Genomic DNA, 20,593 nt, shown 5'->3' on the forward strand with positions numbered 1-20,593 from the left:
AATTCTGTAAAATATGTTATAATCTTCTTCCATTATGTACACTCTGAGAAAGAAAGGCAGCCCTCCATGAAGGAGTTATACAAATTGGTCAGAAATTGATATTCATACAGGTATTGACAGGAAACGCAAAATAGTAAACTTCAGTGGCCAATGGATGAAAGTGTGATGTTGCAGCACAGTTTCACCACACAGCTGGCAAGGATAGGAAAAAGAGGACTGTCAATACCAGGGCATAATCTCGACATTTGAATCTGAGTGTTGCCACTATCTGATGATGTTGCCAGTAACGGGTGAATTATGGCCAAACACAGCATCAAGAAGCAACACAGCATCAAGAAGCAAGTGGTTGACCTACAGGAACAACCAAACATGAGGATCGAGCAATTGTCAGAGAGGCATTCAGAGTGCCAGATTCCTCATTATCATTGATCTGACATGGCACTGGTGCTTCGGTGACCCCAAGGACCATTAATAGACAGTTCACAGGAAGGGGGCTGAGCTCATGGCACCCCCTGCACCAGCTACCACTGACCTCTGTACACCAACAAGACCGTTTACAGTGATGTCAGGCACATTCAGCCTGGAATCTCATTGACTGGAGTAGAATTTTCTTTAGTGATGAGTCCTGATTTGAACTGAGTCCCATTGGCCAGCAGCGACATGTCTGGAGACACCCTGGACATCAGTAGGTTACCAAGCCCACTGTTGCCCGCCTTATGGCCCAATAGCCAGGAGTGATGGTGTGGCTTGCCATTACATTTCATAGCAGGACCAGTTTGCAAGATGTTGCCCATCCACACACAGCAAGGGCTTCTACTGTTTGTCATCATGCTTGCCAAACCCTACCTTGCTCAGAAAGGTTGCCATGTCTTTCGCTAGTTGAGAATGTTTATGACATTATGGGCAGAGCCCTCCAACCAGCACAGGATTTTGATGAAATAATGCGCCAATTGGACAGAAATTAGCGTGACATCCCTCAGGAGGACATCCAACAACTCTGTCAATCAATCCCAAGCCAAATAACTGCATCTGTTTGTTTTTACATGTACATAACATCTACCAATTTTCATCTCATTCTGATAATTCCACCGTGGTGCTTCCCCCCACCCACTTTGAGAGATGGAGAGAGAGGGGGTACTTTTTTAGACCAGCTTTTCACAAACAGCTGTGATATGAGTGCAATGGCGAGTAGGAGATTTCACATCATGTCTTAACAGTTTGATGAATCATATATTATATGAAAAAGAAAAATTTGGAGTAGGTATTAAAATCCATGGAGAGGAAATAAAAACTTTGAGGTTCGCCGATGACATTGTAATTCTGTCAGAGACAGCAAAGGACTTGGAAGAGCAGTTGAACGGAATGGATATTGTCTTGAAAGGAGGATATAAGATGAACATCAACAAAAGCAAAACGAGGATAATGGAATGTAGTCGAATTAAGTCGAGTGATGCTGAGGGAATTAGATTAGGAAATGAGACACTTAAAGTAGTGAAGGAGTTTTGCTATTTGGGGAGCAAAATAACTGATGATGGTCGAAGTAGAGAGGATATAAAATGTAGACTGGCAATGGCAAGGAAAGCGTTTCTGAAGAAGAGAAATTTGTTAACATCGAGTATATATTTTAAGTGTCAGGAAGTCATTTTTGAAAGTATTTGTATGGAGTGTAGCCATGTGCGGAAGTGAAACATGGACGATAAATAGTTTGCACAAGAAGAGAATAGAAGCTTTCGAAATGTGGTGCTACAGAAGAATGCTGAAGATTAGATGGGTAGATCACATAACTAATGAGGAAGTATTGAATAGGATTGGGGAGAAGAGAAGTTTGTGGCACAACTTGACCAGAAGAAGGGATTAGTTGGTAGGACATGTTCTGAGGCATCAAGGGATCACCAATTTAGTATTGGAGGGCAGCGTGGGGGGTAAAAATCGTAGAGGGAGACCAAGAGATGAATACACTAAGCAGATTCAGAAGGATGTAGGTTGCAGTAGGTACTGGGAGATGAAGAAGCTTGCACAGGATAGAGTAGCATGGAGAGCTGCATCAAACCAGTCTCAGGACTGAAGACCACAACAACAACAACAACATATTATATTGCTTGGTATTTCATTCACATATAATATGAACGAAATACCAAGCAATATAATATGTTGTTGTTGTAGTTGTGGTCTTCAGTCCTGAGACTAGTTTGATGATTCACATATAATATGAACCTTCCCCCCATGAACCATGGACCTTGCCGTTGGTGGGGAGGCTTGCGTGCCTCAGCGATACAGATAGCCGTACCGTAGGTACAACCACAACGGAGGGGTATCTGTTGAGAGGCCAGACAAACGTGTGGTTCCTGAAGAGGGGCAGCAGCCTTTTCAGTAGTTGCAAGGGCAACAGTCTGGATGATTGACTGATCTGGCGTTGTAACAATAACCAAAACGGTCTTGCTGTGCTGGTACTGCGAACGGCTAAAAGCAAGGGGAAACTACGGCCGTAATTTTTCCCGAGGACATGCAGCTTTACTGTATGATTAAATGATGATGGCGTCCTCTTGGGTAAAATATTCCGGAGGTAAAATAGTCCCCCATTCGGATCTCCGGGCGGGGACTACTCAAGAGGATGTCGTTATCAGGAGAAAGAAAACTGGCGTTCTACGGATCGGAGCGTGGAATGTCAGATCCCTTAATCGGGCAGGTAGGTTAGAAAATTTGAAAAGGGAAATGGATAGGTTAAAGTTAGATATAGTGGGAATTAGTGAAGTTCGGTGGCAGGAGGAACAAGACTTCTGGTCAGGTGACCACAGGGTTATAAACACAAAGTCAAAAAGGGGTAATGCAGGAGTAGGTTTAATAATGAATAGGAAAATAGGAATGCGGGTAAGCTACTACAAACAGCTTAGTGAACGCATTATTGTGGCCAAGATAGATACGAAGCCCACACCTACTACAGTAGTACAAGTTTACATGCCAACTAGCTCTGCAGATGACGAAGAAATTGAAGAAATGTATGATGAAATAAAAGAAATTATTCAGATAGTGTGAAGGGTGACGAAAATTTATTAGTCTTGGGTGACTGGAATTCGAGTGTAGGAAAAGGGAGAGAAGGAAACGTAGTAGGTGAATATGGATTGGGGGAGAGAAATGAAAGAGGAAGCCGCCTGGTAGAATTTTGCACAGAGCACAACTTAATCATAGCTAACACTTGGTTTAAGAATCATGATAGAAGGTTGTATACATGGAAGAACCCTGGAGATACTAAAAGGTATCAGATAGATTATATAATGGTAAGACAGAGATTTAGGAACCAGGTTTTAAATTGTAAGACATTTCCAGGGCCAGATGTGGACTCTGACCACAATCTATTGGTTATGACCTGTAGATTAAAACTGAAGAAACTGCAAAAAGGTTGGAATTTAAGGAGATGGGACCTGGATAAACTGAAAGAACCAAAGGTTGTAAGAGTTTCAGGAGAGCATAAGGGAACAATTGACAGGAATGGGGGAAAGAAATACAGTAGAAGAAGAATGGGTAGCTTTGAGGGATGAGGTAGTGAAGGCAGCAGAGGATCAAGTAGGTAAAAAGACGAGGGCTAGTAGAAATCCTTGGGTAACAGAAGAAATATTGAATTTAATTGATGAAAGAAGAAAATATAAAAATGCAGTAAATGAAGCAGGCAAAAAGGAATACAAACGTCTCAAAAACGAGATTGACAGGAAGTGCAAAATGGCTAAGCAGGGATGGCTAGAGGACAAATGTAAGGATGTAGAGGGTTAACTCACTAGGGGTAAGATAGATACTGCCTACAGGAAAATTAAAGAGACCTTTGGACAAAAGAGAACCATTTGTATGAATATCAAGAGCTCAGATGGCAACCCAGTTCTAAGCAAAGAAGGGAAGGCAGAAAGGTGGAAGGAGTATATAGAGGGTCTATACAAGGGCGATGTACATGAGGACAATATTATGGAAATGGAAGAGGATGTAGGTGAAGATGAAATGGGAGATACGATACTGCGTGAAGAGTTTGACAGAGCACTGAAAGACCTGAGCCGAAACAAGGCCCCCGGAGTAGACAACATTCCATTGGAACTATGACGGCCTTGGGAGAGCCAGTCCTGACAAAACTCTACCATCTGGTGAGCAAGATGTATGAAACAGGCGAAATACCCTCAGACTTCAAGAAGAATATAATAATTCCAATCCCAAAGAAAGCAGGTGTTGACAGATGTGTGAATTACCGAACAATCAGTTTAATAAGCCACAGCTGGAAAATACTAACACGAATTCTTTACAGACGAATGGAAAAACTAGTAGTAGCCGACCTCGGGGAAGATCAGTTTGGATTCCGTAGAAATACTGGAACACGTGAGGCAATACTGACCTTACGACTTATCTTAGAAGAAAGATTAAGGAAAGGCAAACCTATGTTTCTAGCATTTGTAGACTTAGAGAAAGCTTTTGACAATGTTGACTGGAATACTCCCTTTCAAATTCTAAAGGTGGCAGGGGTAAAATACAGGGAGCGAAAGGCTATTTACAATTTGTACAGAAACCAGATGGCAGTTATAAGAGTCGAGGGACATGAAAGGGAAGCAGTGGTTGGGAAGGGAGTAAGACAGGGTTGTAGCCTCTCCCTGATGTTATTCAATCTGTATATTGAGCAAGCAGTAAAGGAAACAAAAGAAAAATTCGGAGTAGGTATTAAAATCCATGGAGAAGAAATAAAAACTTTGAGGTTCGCCGATGACATTGTAATTCTGTCAGAGACAGCAAAGGACTTGGAAGAGCAGTTGAACGGAATGGATGGTGTCTTGAAGGGAGGATATAAGATGAACATCAACAAAAGCAAAACGAGGATAATGGAATGTAGTCGAATTAAGTCGGGTGATGTTGAGGGTATTAGATTAGGAAATGAGATACTTAAAGTAGTAAAGGAGTTTTGCTATTTGGGGAGCAAAATAACTGATGATGGTCGAAGTAGAGAGGATATAAAATGTAGACTGGCAATGGCAAGGAAAGCGTTTCTGAAGAAGAGAAATTTGTTAACATCGAGTATAGATTTAAGTGTCAGGAAGTCATTTCTGAAAGTATTTGTATGGAGTGTAGCCATGTATGGAAGTGAAACATGACGGTAAATAGTTTGGACAAGAAGAGAATAGAAGCTTTCGAAATGTGGTGCTACAGAAGGATGCTGAAGATTAGATGGGTAGATCACATAACTAATGAGGAGGTACTGAATAGGATTGGGGAGAAGAGGAGTTTGTGGCACAACTTGACCAGAAGAAGGGATCGGTTGGTAGGACATGTTCTGAGGCATCAAGGGATCACCAATTTAGTATTGGAGGGCAGCGTGGAGGGTAAAAATCGTAGGGGGAGACCAAGAGATGAATACACTAAGCAGATTCAGAAGGATGTAGGTTGCAGTAGGTACTGGGAGATGAAGAAGCTTGCACAGGATAGAGTAGCATGGAGAGCTGCATCAAACCAGTCTCAGGACTGAAGACCACAACAACAAATAATATGAACAAAAGTGGGGCGAAGATGACCCTTGAAGAGACACCTGGCATGAAAATAGAATATTGGTTGTTGAAGTGAACTGTTTGAATTCTATCAGATAATTTCAACAGCAGGCACAGAAACACCTGTACAGCTTTGAATCTGAGCAGTGGAGTATTGTGGCCAATAGTGTCGAAGGCCTTTGAGAAATTAAATTTGTACTTGCTATGAATTTTTCTTCCTTTGCTTGAAAATGCCAGAAACTTCAAGCATGTTCTTGTGTTTCTGGACTTGTGCACTGGACGAAATTAAAATATCAGAGTGGCCCTGACACTGCTAAATCTAATTCAAGTGCTGTACCTGAAAATAGAAACTACAGATTTGAAGTGTCTCAAACATGGGAATTCGATTTTATTAAACAATTTATATTGGAAAAAGCTAGTAAAATTGGACAATAGATTCATGTGGCAGGGGATAGGATTAAACTCATAAAATGAGCAAAGATGAATATGCCTACTTTCACAGCCATTTTAATGTCCAGAAACAAATTACTAAGCACCAAAACTTGGGAAAAATCCATAGCTAAGTGGAAAGTCAATGTACAAGAATTACTGAGTTACACAGTTGTGACAAGTGTAAATGTATTACAGGCTTTCTAAGTATCACCTCTATGAAAACTGAGGGTACAAGAGATTTATATGTTAAAGTTACAGGAAACAAATCTATATATATCATGATATAAAATCAATACTAATGATAAATTTCATGTCACACACATTTTTAAAGTTTCATAGGGTTAGCAAACCAAGTCTTGTACATAGTTACATTTTATTCTTACAATCACTGTAATGAGTTAATTGACATAATGTAGCATAATGGTTCATTTAAACACTTCATTGGCAGTAGAATATTAGGGAAATCCAGTTAGTCTATGGAAGGAGACTGCAAACACAATGTTTTGTAATGGTTCACCAGATTTGTTTATTTCTTCGCTTGTTGATTGTCCTTAGTGTCAAGGTACTGCGTTGCTACACTGTCTGAAAAATGGGGTTTGGAAGTAAACACTGACTGCTTTGAATGATGTAGCCAACAGATGCACAGTTGCATTTCACAGTCTTTTACTTTTACTTTCACTTTTCACAACCCCTGAATAATACACAGTTATACCTGGCCAATGCACTATTGTTTAACTTTCGATAAGCCTCATTAATAGGTTGCAGGCGAACATCCACATACTGCTAAAATTGTTTGCTGTTGAACATCTATGAGCAGTAAAAGCCTAACCACAAAGTTCACAGTTCTTGAAGAGTAGAAAGGTATGCATGGAGCAGACACTGTCACTGTTTTAACACACGGCCTAATTGTGTAACACTTATTACACTGCTAAGTTGATGCATTGTTGTTGTTCTAACCAACACAGGTTCTCCGTCTGAAACTTGGGCGTGGACTGACTGTCACCATGACCAAAATTCAGGCCCTTGTATATCATCACAGTAATAGGTGCTGAAACTACACATTGTTCGAAGTTTAATTTACAGAAATTAAATTTAAACTTAACTCTTTAAATTAACTGAATACATCGAAAAGTTACATCTTTTTAACAGTTTCTTCCATTACAAGAGCTAAACTGAATTATTTGTTTAAATGATGAAATTAACTTATGTGGTTACGTAAACAATACTTTTGACAAAACCATTAGTTACTTTGGAATTAATGAAGGGCTGGTTTTGCTAACATGTTTTCAACTAGAGCCAAATAGATATAATTTTTACAATTATTACAAAATTTATATTTGTTTATATGTCAACAATAGAATTTAAGTTATGAAATGATTACTGATTTCATCCTATAACAAAAGATACTAACTAGGAATATTCAAAATAAATTAGAAAATCCATTACATACATAAAGTTAAGCAGAAAATTAGATCTGGTGTTACATTCTTTAAAACTGAGGGCCATCCTTTCTCTTTTATGAAAATGCAGAGTAGAACTTATGTATGTTAATGGTAATTAGTTAAAATTGAAAAAATAAATTTTAAAAAGGCAGATGGCGAAACTAGAGGGGAAGTAAAAATATCCCAGCTTGCTTGTTGACAGCTTGTGTGCCCCGTCCTGGAATATTGCTCTAGTGTGTGGGATCTGTACCAGATAAGAGCGACAGGGGATACTGAATGGATATAAATAAGGGCAGCATGGATGGTTACAAGTTTGTTTGACCCTTTGGAGAGTGCCATGAAAATGCTGAACAAACTGAACTGGCAGCCACTTGAAGATACACACAATCTACACTGTGAAACCCTACACATAGAGTTTCTAGAACCAACGTATAATTATGAACCTAGGAATATTTTACAACCCCCTACATGTCACTCCCATGGAGATTGTGAAAACAAGATTACACTAATTACTGTGTGCAGAGGAATTTAACCAATCATTCTTCCTGCCCTCCATAGGTAAATGGCTTGGGAAAAAGCCCTAATGACTGATACAGTATGACATACTTTCCCATACAGTTCTCACAGTTTTCAGAGTTTGGCTGTAGATATAGATACCTAAAGCTTGAAAACAATGTAAATCAAATGGTTGATCTTTAATTCTGAACCTTTCATACATGGACACGACATTGTTTGCATAAATGTACTTCTAAAGAATGGCATTAATAACAGGTAACCAGTTTAAACATGATTTTTTGTATCTAGATCAATTTTATGCATTAACTATAAGTTTTTGAAATTATGGAATGCAGGGAAGTATGTGATTTATTTGGTACACACAATTTTGTTAACGTGGAGCACAAGACCTGACAGAAGTGGCATAGTCTATTTAATCAGAAAAAGAGTGTAAGTGATTGTAGAAGTCATTCCAAAGATGATTTCTGTGGATATAGTCATACAAGGTTTGTCTCTGGTTTTGACAAAAAATTTGAATAGTAAGATATAAAGCATAGGAAGGAAGGAAACCAAACAACAGAGACATTATGTATTCAACATTTATCTGTACTTCCTTTTTCATAGGTTATATATTCCTCTACATTCATCTGTACTTTCTTTTTCTTAAGTTTGATATTCTACTTCTCGTATCCCCTCCCAGAGATCTACCTTGTATTGCTATTGTATATGCAACTTCAGTCTGACTTGCATTTAGCCCTGAAAATATTTTGCCTAATGTATTAATCTGCTACTGCATTGTGTAATTTTGATGTAATTAATGTATAACATTGGTTTGATGTGAATTATCATGTCAGTTGTCATAAGCATAGGTTGTGTGCTGAATGTTTCATGGACATACATGGTGACTTCTTTGGTTTGTGATCAATATCATCATCATCATCATCATCATCATCAGTTTTCTACTATATTAGCAGGTCCATCGCCTCTCCATTTTCTGCAATCCTTTGCTTCCTTCTTAAGGCTGCTGTATGTTGTACCATCCATCATGTCATCCAGTATCTGAAATCTCTTCCTTCCTCGCTTCCTTTTCCCTTCTACATAACCTTCTAAAACTGTTTTTATCAGTCCATCATTCTGTCTTAATATATGACCAATCCAATTTCTTTTCCTTCTTTTTATTACATCTAGTAACTGTCTTTTCTCTCCCATTCTTCTCAGTACCTCTTCATTTTTTACTCTGTCCACCAAACTTACTCTTTCCATTCTCCGCCATGTCCACATCTCAAACGCCTCCAGCCTTTCTGTGTCTTTCATCTTCAAAGTCCATATTTGTTATCATTGCATCTAATTATGCTCTTTGTCATTACATATAGGTACTTTAGCATCTTCCATTGTTTGATTGAAAGATTTAGTTTTAATAAAGAAGTGGTTTATAGCTAATGAAAAAATATTCATTGCCAACCAAGAAACCAAATTTGTTCAAATATATCCATAGTAATAATAGAATCTACTTTACAAATTTTTACGTGTGTATTACGCTTGCAGTCAAGGAAAGGAAAATAGAACTGCTAGACTGAAATATCATGGTCAGTATGAGAGATTTCATATGTTGAATGACTGATAATGCAATTAACACAGTGCTCTGTGTTACTCATCCAAATGTGAAGACTTCACAACAAATCGCTGTTCAAAGCAGAGTCTCACAGAGACTTTGTTAAAAAAAGCGACTCGTACATTAGTTTCAGTTAATGAACAGTTGGGTATATACACTTAATCATTAAAAATTCCTTGAGAATTCAAGATTTTCCACAAAAATTGCACTCTGTAGCTTTATTTCAATAATACTTTAACTTACTCTCAATAAAAAAATTTTTTTTTTACAGGTTGCAGGATCAATCGTTGTTTATTGTTTATTCATGTTTGATAACCTGTACAAAGATTCTTCATGGGAAGCATTGGATGATCTTGTTTACTATGCTAGAGCTGTTACAAGAGTATTGGAGTTTCTTGTTGCAGTTCTTGTAGTTGGAGCAGGTATTTATGTTTCTTTCATTAACTTAATAGCTATTTTTTTTCAATATTGTATAAACTACTTTCATGGAAATTTTGATTGATGGTCACTTTTTGCAGCAGCTGTATGTAAATTGCGGTAGAGTGCTAAAAAATGACTTTTTGCACATTAAGCTTTTTTATTTCATTTATGCCTTGTTAAAAGGACAAAATGTGTCAGGGTACATAAATAAAATAAAAATTATTGTGCAGCGTGCAAAAATGCATTTTCCAGTAAACTACTGCAATTTACTGCCATGTGCTGTGTATGTCACATAAAACACTATTTTTTCTGTATTGTAAAACATAGTTTTAAATGTAAAGTAATTCTATTTAGAGAGGAATTTTGTGTGCCACTAACTATGTGAAAATATTAAGTATCAGCTGATTTCTTTCTTTCTTTCCTTTTTTAATTTTCATTTTTATTTATTTTGTGAAATGTCTAATGTACTCTATGCATATAACTGCAGGGTTTTCTTATAGTGTGTTGGTGTTTTATCAGTAGACGTAACTGAAACTGCCAATTACTGAGATTTTTGGTAAGATTAGTCAATAATAATAAAGTAGTTTAGCAACAAACTCTTCATCTGTTCCATTTATTTTGTTTCATTTTGTCATCATTGATTCTGATGCTGTTACTTACCAGATTTTTTCTTTGCAAGAAATAACTTTCCTGTATCGGCTGTTATTTATTTCCATATTATTTTTATTTTGTGTACTATAACATTTCAGCTTTGCAGCAGTTCTCAATTTACTGCATAGAAATCAGAAAATTAGAATACAGATTACAAAGCAACCATAATTTGTTTTTACCAGGATAAAGTCTGTCTTAAAACAGAATTAAAACAGCAGTTACAGTATTTAACCCATTAAATACATATGATTTGGGCTACAGTCATGTTTATAGGCAGTCCATGATTGGCCTGATACACAATATTGTAAATAAAAACTAAACATGTAGTACAAGTAAAAATATTACATAGGCAGTAGTTGGAAACAACATGTAATAAAGTGGTTTACCACATTACTGGGCTTAAAAGCTGTACACATGATATTCGGTACTATAGGAACACTAAAACACAACCATGCCATTTACTATTGTCAGGTAGCACTGTACTGTGCACAGTGACACCTCATGGCAAATAAGTCAAAGAAAAACCCTGTGCGGATGGACATGCCCTAAATGTAGTCTATGCCTATGCTATCTACAATATTAAGATAAATATTAGCAAGGGAAAAAATGAAGGATTATTTTCTCTTTATTTTCTGCACACCAATCACAACTAAAACTATCAAAATATAAATTGTTCAGTACTACAATTTTAATAGTTGTTATACACAATTTGCTACAATAAAATGAAATAAGTTAACGTACAGATTCCCACCTACCTCCTTGAAAACAGAACCATTTGGATCCTGTAGATAAAATGATATAACAATATAACTTTACATGACATTATTTTCATCACATTTTAGTTCGACATTGCACATAATACATATCAAGCCCACATACATGCTCCCCTGCTCACATCATAAATTCTGTAGTCAAGAGAGAACCTCTGAATAAAAGTGTCAAAACTATGAAGGTATTATAACACTTGATGTCAAACTAAATGTAAAATAAAAGAAAGGCAACCACTTCCCTACAGCAAACAGATGTTTGATCCATAGATACACATAACAGAAAATAGTGTCCACTAGCTTTCAAACTCTTGTGTCCCCGCCCTCCCCCCCCTACCCCTCCCCCCTCTCCTCCAGTGGAAAGTACACACATTTACACACGCACCCAAACACACTCTACTGCAGCCACTTTTGGGTGTCTGTTTAGCTTCATGTGTGAATCTGTGTGCTGCAAAACAAGCCTGAGTTTGAAAGCCAGTGTTCGCTGTTTCCTGTTATGTGTGTTTTTGCATCACACATCAACCTGCTATAGGTGACTGGTTGTCTTTCCCTTACTTCATCTGTTGTTCCATCCACAGATTCCCATTATATTCAATAAGTTGCTACCAAAAATCTTGAAAAGTACTCAACCAGTTGTCTTTGAGATTTTTACACGAAGCTCTAATAAAAATCCGAATAGGCATAGGCTATATTTTTCAATATATATTTTAATGGAATTTACATATGTCTGCCTGTGTCTGTATATGTGCGGATGGATATGTGTGTGTGTGTGTGCGCGAGTGTATATCTGTTCTTTTTTCCCCCTAAGGTAAGTCTTTCTGCTCCCGGGATTGGAACGACTCCTTACCCTCTCTATTAAAACCCACATCCTTTCGTCTTTCCCTCTCCTTCCCTCTTTCCTGATGAAGCACTGCTGCTGGTGGCCTTCCTCAGGGTGTTTCTTTAGCTAACGTTTATCTTTTGCTTAGTTACTGTTTGGAATTGTATAACTGGTGCACCAGTCAGTCAGAGAGATGTGTTAAAGTTGGAGACACTTAAAGGTCATTTCACACCTGGAGAAAGGAATATAATTGAGAACATACTAACTTGAGATGTGGCTCTGAAACTGCAGATGCTTGTTTTTGTCATAAACCAGCACTTAAAGACCATCTCTAAAAACACTGTTACAATTGGGTCTTAGAAGGGGATCACACATTCACTCCATCAGGCAAGATTGTCAGTGGTCAGCCTTCAGCGTGAATGGTTTCTTCCTATGGTGCACAATATAACCTGATTTGATCAACAAAAGGTTTAAAAAGTGCTGCCTTTAAAGGACTTATAAAATAAAAAAAACCTCTTCAGTTGGCAGTAATTTCTTAATGTTTTCCATGACCAGTTTCGAATCATAAAGCTTCACCTTCATGTGCCACAAAATAATTGTGGTAGCATAAATGTTTGGTGGTTGGGCCAGTCAGTCATGGAGGTCACACCCATGTCAGAACGACTTCTATGTCATGCTGTCCAGGTGGTTGCTCGTCCCATGCTCCCATGCATTTTTTTTTTGATGCATGACGTTTGTGTCATGCTGTCCAGGCAGGCACTCTGGTTGCTGGTCCTATGCTCCCATGCATTTGTTTGCCATTGGTGTGACCCCTCATGACTGACTGGCCTGACCACCACACATTTATGTTCCCATAACTGTTGGTGGCACCTGAAGATTAAACTTCATGCTTCAAAACCAGTCTTGGAATAAATCAAGAAATTACTGGCAACTGCAGCGGATCTTTATTCTATAAGTATTTTTCTCAATTGCAGATGTTTATTTGATCAGGTATCTTGTGCCTTGAAAGGAAGCAAGGACAACATATATTGGCAAAAGGCAGTGAGGATGGGAACAAACATATTGCACATTCAGTGTGTATGCATGGAGGCTTCATTCAAAATACTGAACAGGCTATTTTGCAGTCATTGAGTGAACCAGGTGCAACCAACTGCAGATTGTGCTGCACATAGGAACAAATGGTGCCTGTCATCTGATCTCCAAGATCGTAACTGGTTCATTCCAACAACTGTGGCAGAGAAGATGGTGAAGATCAGCCTTGGCCAGCGATATTAACAAAGGACACAATCTGCAGCATTCTCCCCAGAACTGATCATGGCAACCTGGGTCTGACAAGGAACCCCTTGAGTGCGCAGTCACAAAAGGCAGTGATGTTTACGGGCATTCGACATCCCACATATTGTCTACCATGCAATCACAACACTGGCTGCTAATGTCAACAGGGTGTTGGACTGCAAGTATCCAATGGTGAACATAGTTGAACTGCTTAGTCGGCAAGTCACTCAAAACAATGCTTCAGTGCTACTGGTGTTTGATACAGTGCAGAATGATGGCAGTGATAAACAAAGCAAAAATTGCATTATATCTACAACAACAGTTGCCGAAGTTGATGTTTTGTCAGAAAAAAACCAAAGGAATCTTGCAGAGTGAGAAAGAATTGGTAGATGAAATATTAACATTTCTGCGAGGTGAGTGAGTGGAACATGTGGTGCTGTATATGCTCGAAGGTGTGGACACTGTACATGAGGAGTACAATGACGATGATATGTTCTTAACAAACGAAAGTAGTACTGAAGCATATGTTGAGCCATGTAGTTCATCATCGTCATTGGACAAGAAGCCACAGATGCTGTTTCCAGTGTGAAATGTAGTAAAGGACAATCACTGTCCAAGGAATGGGTACTAAACATAATTACATACTTGGAAGATTATCCACAGTGTAGTGAAAAAACAGTTGTGAACAGATTTTGAAATGTCCACAAAAATATCACTGTGTAGTTTATAACAAAAACTGTGGATATTCAAGGGAGAACAGTGCACACTTGTTACAAAAACTGGTGTGTGTGTGTGTGTGTGTGTGTTACAAGGACACTCGATACAATTTACAGGATGTGCATGTTAATGACCTACTACATTATGCACATCAAATTGTGCATGACAAAGATTACATTGATTTCAAGGAGAGCAATGGATGGTTGCATAACTTCAAACAATGCTACAGAATTGGAAAACATAAGATAACAAAATTTCAAGCAAAGCTTCAATTAGACAAAAAACAACAAGCCATGGAATCAGCCCAAAAATTTGTAGATGAGATAAACAAACTTATTGTTCAGTAAGGAAATTGTTTTCAACTCTCATCAGTTAGGTTTCGAAGAGGAAATACGTACCAAAGGAACTGTGGAAATTAGACGTACCAAGAGAGTTGTATCAAAATCAACTAACACCAATGCCTTAACACATTCATACATGATTATGACAATGATTAATCTGGATGGTAAATTGGCTGGAAAGTTATTTATTGTACTGCAAGAAGTTGGAGATGTTCTCCTCCCTTTCTTAAGTGCATGGTCTTGCAAGGGCTAGACTTGCTATCCTGCACTCAAAGGATTCTTTGTGAATCAAGTGAAAGGCCTGAACCAGAGATTTAGAACTTTCTCTGACAAGCAAGCCCACGACTTCCTGTACTTCAGTCATAGGGTTGAAAACTACAGGGTCTGTCCAAATGGGTCTGGTGTGCTCTTCAGTTCAGAGGCTGCTATCTAGCTGACTATGTGTGAGGTGCAAACTAGATTTGTTTTAGACTAGGTGACTATCTAATCTAGATAATGACAGTTTTAGCAGAACAGACTCACATCTGGATGTAAGCCAAACTTTGTTTGCAAGGAAGTACATTCCCAACCACACGGTTTCCATTGGAGAGGACTTTAATCTGCCAACAGTTAATTGCAATAATTACATTTGGGTAAGTGGTGGGCTTGATGAGATCTTGAAAACTACCCAGAAGCCAACTCATGAGGGATATGTATTCGATCTAATGGCAACAAATACATCTGATGTCTAGGAAGATGTCCACACTGAAACTGGCATTAGGGACCATGAAGCAGTCATAGCAACAGTGGTTATCAAGGACAGTTAAAACAAGTAAGAACATTTATATGTTCAGTATACTAGGTAAAGAAGCAGTATTTTTACATCTCAATAGAAACTTGATATACAGTATTGAACAAAACTTCTAAGGAAACAGAAACTACTGCACAACAGATGTGAAACAAAGTGTAGATCTATAGATAAAAAAATGCGAAACAAAACACATTGGCTGTCAAGAGAGCAATGAGTAAAGCCTTCACTGAGTACAATAGCAGAATATCATTGAAAGTTCACTCACAAAACCCTAACATATTCTAGTATGAAGGTTGTCAGTGGCACCAAAGTTAAGCGTCCAAGCAATCATGAATGACACGGGAACTAAGATTGAGGGTGGCAACACAAAAGCAGAAATTGACATCTGTTTTAAAAAGGAAAATTGAGGAGTCTTGTCCCAGTTTGTCACACCACTACAAAGATGAGACACACATATTGGTGTCAATGGTGTTGAGATATAGCTGAAATCGATCAAACTGAATAAATTTCTAGGACCTAATAGAGATCTTATCAATTTCCACAAACATTTTGCCTCTTTTCCCCATTAAATATTTAGAGCCCATGAATTAAAAACAGTGCCCTTGAGATGGAAGAAATCACAACTCATACATGTCATTGAGAAGGATGACAGAAGTAGTCCAGGAAAATGCTGTCCAGTTTTTCCTTGATATCCATTTGTTGTAGAATCTTTGAACAGATTCTGAGCTCAAATATGATAACTCAGACAGGACGACCTTCTCCATGTCGACCAGCATGAATTCCAAAAAGTTGGTTGTGCAAAACCCAACTTATACCTTTATCACATGACATCAAAAACAATGGATCAAGGTAATCAGGCAGTTGCAGTGCTTCTTGATCTCTGAAAAGCACTTGACCCAGTACCTCAGCCCATGCTTGTTATAGAAAGTAAGACCATATGGGGCATGTCAAGCGAAATTTGTAACTGGATTGAGGATTCCTTGGTAGCAAGGAAGCATTATGTTATTCTGTACAGAGTGTCATCGACATTTGTAGAAGTAACTTCATGGATGTCACAGGGTAATACAACAATTACTGTTCATATTGGGTCTTAGTGACGCTGCAGACAATATTAATAGTAACCTCAAACTTTATGCAAATATCACAGTTGTGTATTGTCTGAGAAAGTTGCACAAATATTCAGTCAGATATTGATGAGATTCCAAATTAGTGCAAAGATTGGCAACTTGATCTAAATATTCAGAAATGTGAAACTGGACAGTGCACAAAACAGAAAGAACTATACTCATCCAAATATCTGGGTGTAAAAATTTGTAGAGATATCAAATAAAATGATGGCATAGGCTCCGTCATGAGTAATGCAGGTGACAGCCTTTGGCTCATTGGTACAAGAGTAAGGAAATGCAATCAGTGTACAAAAGAGAGAGCTTACAAATCACTCATGTTGCCCATCCTAGAATATTGATTAAATGCGTGGCCTCTACCAAATATGGCCAACAGGGGATATTGAATGTATACTACAAAGAATGACAAAAAAACTATCGTACTGTTGAAGATAGATGCAAACAATCCTATGAAAGCCTACATACAAAATTTCAAGACCTAGCTTTACGTGAGAAATCTATAAATATACAACCACCTCCTATGTATTGTTCTCTTGCGGACCTCAAAGATAAGATAACGCTGATTACAGTGCACATAGAATCATTTAAGCAATTATTCTTCCAACATTTCAAATATGAATGAAATGGGGAGAAGTCCTAATAAGTAGTACAATGGGAAATATTCTTTGCCATGCATTTCGAAGTTTTTAACAGTGTGTAGTTGTAAAAATAGTGACAGTGACGAAGCAAATGTAGGTAGTGAAGCTAAAAGTAACACCAATAAAGACTGTGATTAGCAGGCAGGTATTTCTGTGTCATTTATCTGTGGTACCACATTTAAAAAAATTGTGAACAGATTTTACAAATGAATAATGTGAGAGTGTTTCCGTCTTCCTCTCCCTGCACCCTACGCTGCCTGCTCCACTCAGAACTAAGGGTGCAGCTTATGTTCAGACCAAAATAGTACTCCTCACAGTCACTATACAACGTTTTTCTGGTCATTTAACAGATGTCTTTGAATGACAGAAAGAATAAATCATTTCATGTTTAATTATTTATTTTAGTTTTCTACATGTATTCCCATTGATCCTCTATCCCACTCATATTTCTCGTGTAAGGTTCACTCAGTTTCTGCAGAGAGGAATAATTTGTATTTTTCTACTTCCTCTGTTTATTGTTTTGTTTTTCTTATATTTACCCATCTTCCAGAAATAGTACATACTCAGTGGTTAACAAGTTAATGGAATTAGCAGTGAAGATCGTAGCATGATGTTTAGTGATTTGTATTGTGTATGTTGTTTACTCTTTCATGCTGTCTCCAGCTTTCACACTTAACAGAAGCAGGCATACAAAATTAAACAGTAAATTACAAAAATAGAATACAACATGGATTTAGTGAAAGTAATTTAATTTTGTTCTAGGCTTCCATGAATCAATACTGATGACAACGGATGGCCAGCCTTGGTCATGGGTAAACAGTTCTGTATTGCTGGTGCACTGCTACTACAATGTGTATCTGAGGTTACAGTCAGGCTGGCAGAGTTTCCTGCTCCGCAGGGAAGCGTCACGTCGTGTGGGAGGGTTGCCAGTGGCGACTTGTGAACAGCTGGCAGCGCGTGCTCATGATGTTTGTCCAGTTTGCTACATTGAGATGACTTCTGCCTGTGTCACACCATGTCAGCACCTCTTCCACCCATCTTGTTTAAGAAAATGGCTTTACGTACAAGACAGTTGTCCACTGTGCTCATCACGAGTGATAGATATTCCAAAAGTGAAAAATGAGACCTCCAGCAGAACTCCAGATCCTATAAGAGCTGAGAACCAAACTCAAAAAGTTGATGAAGCAGCCTCTATGCCCAGCAATTGTGCCCCTGAAGATGTAGTGAACAGTTCAATTAATAATGTAAGTGATATGTTTTCAGAAGCAAAGACTGAAATAGAAACAGTCAGGAATTCTAACTCAGAGGCTGAAGTTGTGGCTGAAACATGCACTAGCATGCATAGGAGATTTCCTGAGGAGGTTCATGTGGAGAGAAACAATAATTTTGGCTCTTATAGTGAGGAGCCCTGTTTAGCTGGTAAAGAGAAAATTGTAATGGGTCAGGTTGAAGAAGAACCTATCACGGCAAATATAACACCATCATCAAATGTTTCCAATGAAACGGACAGTAACTGTACACCTCAGTCTCCACATGACAGAGGGCAAATCATACCTTTCAGTTATCAACTAGAGAAACAAAATACTGAAATAAACTGCAGTGTAGATTTCAGAATGCTCCCTGTACAAGATAAAAGCACTAAGGAAGATGTGCCAAGTAGCTCCTCCCTTGCAACAGATGCCTGTTTAGACAAAGCTATCCAAGATGAGGAAAGTGATCACTGAACAATCATTATAAATGTGTACAGCAACAATAGTCACCAGTCAATAGTTATGGTCAAGTGAATATTTTACTCTATTTTCCTCACTTGATGAATCATTGGAACTATTTTGGCTGTAGATGTTGGTGTGTTCCAGGACACAGGTATCTTAGGCAAACTGATAACTGTATGTGTCTGAAAGACTGATGTTTTGTGTGTGTACATGTGTGTGTGTGTGATTGTTGTTGTTGTTGTTGTTTATGTGCATGCAAGTGCATGAGTTTTCTAAGAAAAAATCAAATGAATGGAAGATACATTAAACTTTCACACACATCTTTGTCACGAAAAAAAGAAGGAAAATTGTCTTAATTCTCAAGAACTGAAAGGATTGTGAACTGGTATATTTATTGTTTCTCAACTTCGTGGCAGAATAATTGGGTACATTTTTGTGTGATGTTTTGCTGTGCTAGTCACTAAATGTTTTGTCGACATTAAGTGCTTATGCTTGATGAGAGTGTCTTTACTAAGCTAAAATTTATTTTTAATTGCCTTTGTAATAAGTGCCGATCACCATGCTTTTTAAACAGATCAGATAGTTTTTACAATAATGTGGAGGTCTATGCATGATTTCATTGCAGATTGAATGGAGTTACATAGTGCTAGGGCAAAAATTCTGATGAGGATGGTTATTAACCCACCTGAATTTTTAGAAAAAAGACAAGCTTTGCACTGGTCTCATCAACAAGAATTTTCAAAATTGTTTTTGTGACAGTCAACACTTTTTATTGTTTCTCCTGATTTACCAGTTATTTAACTTTTGTAGAAAGTGAACATATAAAACATAGAGACTATAGGATACTCATTTTGAAGTACTATTCAAAATGAAGTAAAACAGTGGTACCAGTGACATCCAACTTTTAAAGACAAACTCGCATTTTTAGATTAGAGATTCTTTATCAGAAATTAATGCATGTATGTAAGGTTACAGAAACATTGATTTCTGTTGGTTTTTGTTCTGTTTAACTACAGCTTGCTCTTCATCAGCAGCAAAAATATCGTTACTATGGTGTAGTTCTTAGCGTAAAGAATTTTATCATTTTTCCCTTAATTTTATCCTAGGTATTTCTTCGGACAGAATTGGTCACTTATTGGTTACTTAGAGCTCAATTGGTCACTAAGAGCTCAGTGTGTCAGTTTGTTGCTTTTATGAGATGTTAATGAGCAGCATTACTATGTTTTTAAAAATCTAAATCTACTTCTCAGACAGGAAAAACAAGAAAAACTGAATTTAAAATCTTCATAAAGTGCCATCTTCTCTGAGATCTACACAATAAAATCACCTATACTTTTTGCTAAATAAATAAATAAATAAATAAATAAGTAAAATAAGTTACCCTTTGGTGGCTTAATTGCTGTCATAGATAGCAATGTCACTGCTGCCATGGAGCATTTAATTTAACCAAATAAAATAGCAGCAGTCTAATAACTGTGAAAAAGGCTGACTTTTAATAAATTCAGCTCATTATGAGTGCTAATCATGAAAAACACAAGTGAACTCTTAATAACATTGCACTCTTCTTTTGTCAAGGAAGCTTTGTAATACATGGTTAAAAAAAAGCAGTAATAGCTTCTTCACAGACTTACTTCAAGTGGTTGAAGAATTTAGGAACCCAGAAAGTTTCTATACAAGTATATTTTTTGTAAAGTGGGAAGGCTTTCAGAGAAATTTATTATGTCATCATCAAGAGTTTTATAGACTTCTGAATTTTTCTGACCTAAACCACTATTCAAAATGATGATGATGATAATAATAATAACAAAGTGTAAGAATGTTAATTAAATGGTAACAATGAATTACAAACA

At 37.6% G+C, this 20,593-nt stretch overlaps 1 protein-coding gene across 1 annotated transcript in view; it reads left to right on the top strand.

The window, feature by feature from the left end:
• Positions 1-18,967, top strand: part of LOC126252500 (RING finger protein 145-like) — a 202,111-nt gene extending 183,144 nt beyond the window's left edge. The window contains exons 6-7 of the mRNA XM_049953395.1: positions 9,760-9,910; positions 17,794-18,967. Coding sequence (XP_049809352.1) covers positions 9,760-9,910; positions 17,794-18,755 — 1,113 coding nt within the window. The 3' untranslated portion in view covers positions 18,756-18,967. The remainder of the gene's footprint in view (positions 1-9,759; positions 9,911-17,793) is intronic.
• The last annotated feature ends 1,626 nt before the right edge of the window (positions 18,968-20,593 follow it).

Source organism: Schistocerca nitens, chromosome 4 (genome assembly GCF_023898315.1).
Source record: "Schistocerca nitens isolate TAMUIC-IGC-003100 chromosome 4, iqSchNite1.1, whole genome shotgun sequence".
Lineage (NCBI taxonomy): Eukaryota > Metazoa > Arthropoda > Insecta > Orthoptera > Acrididae > Schistocerca > Schistocerca nitens.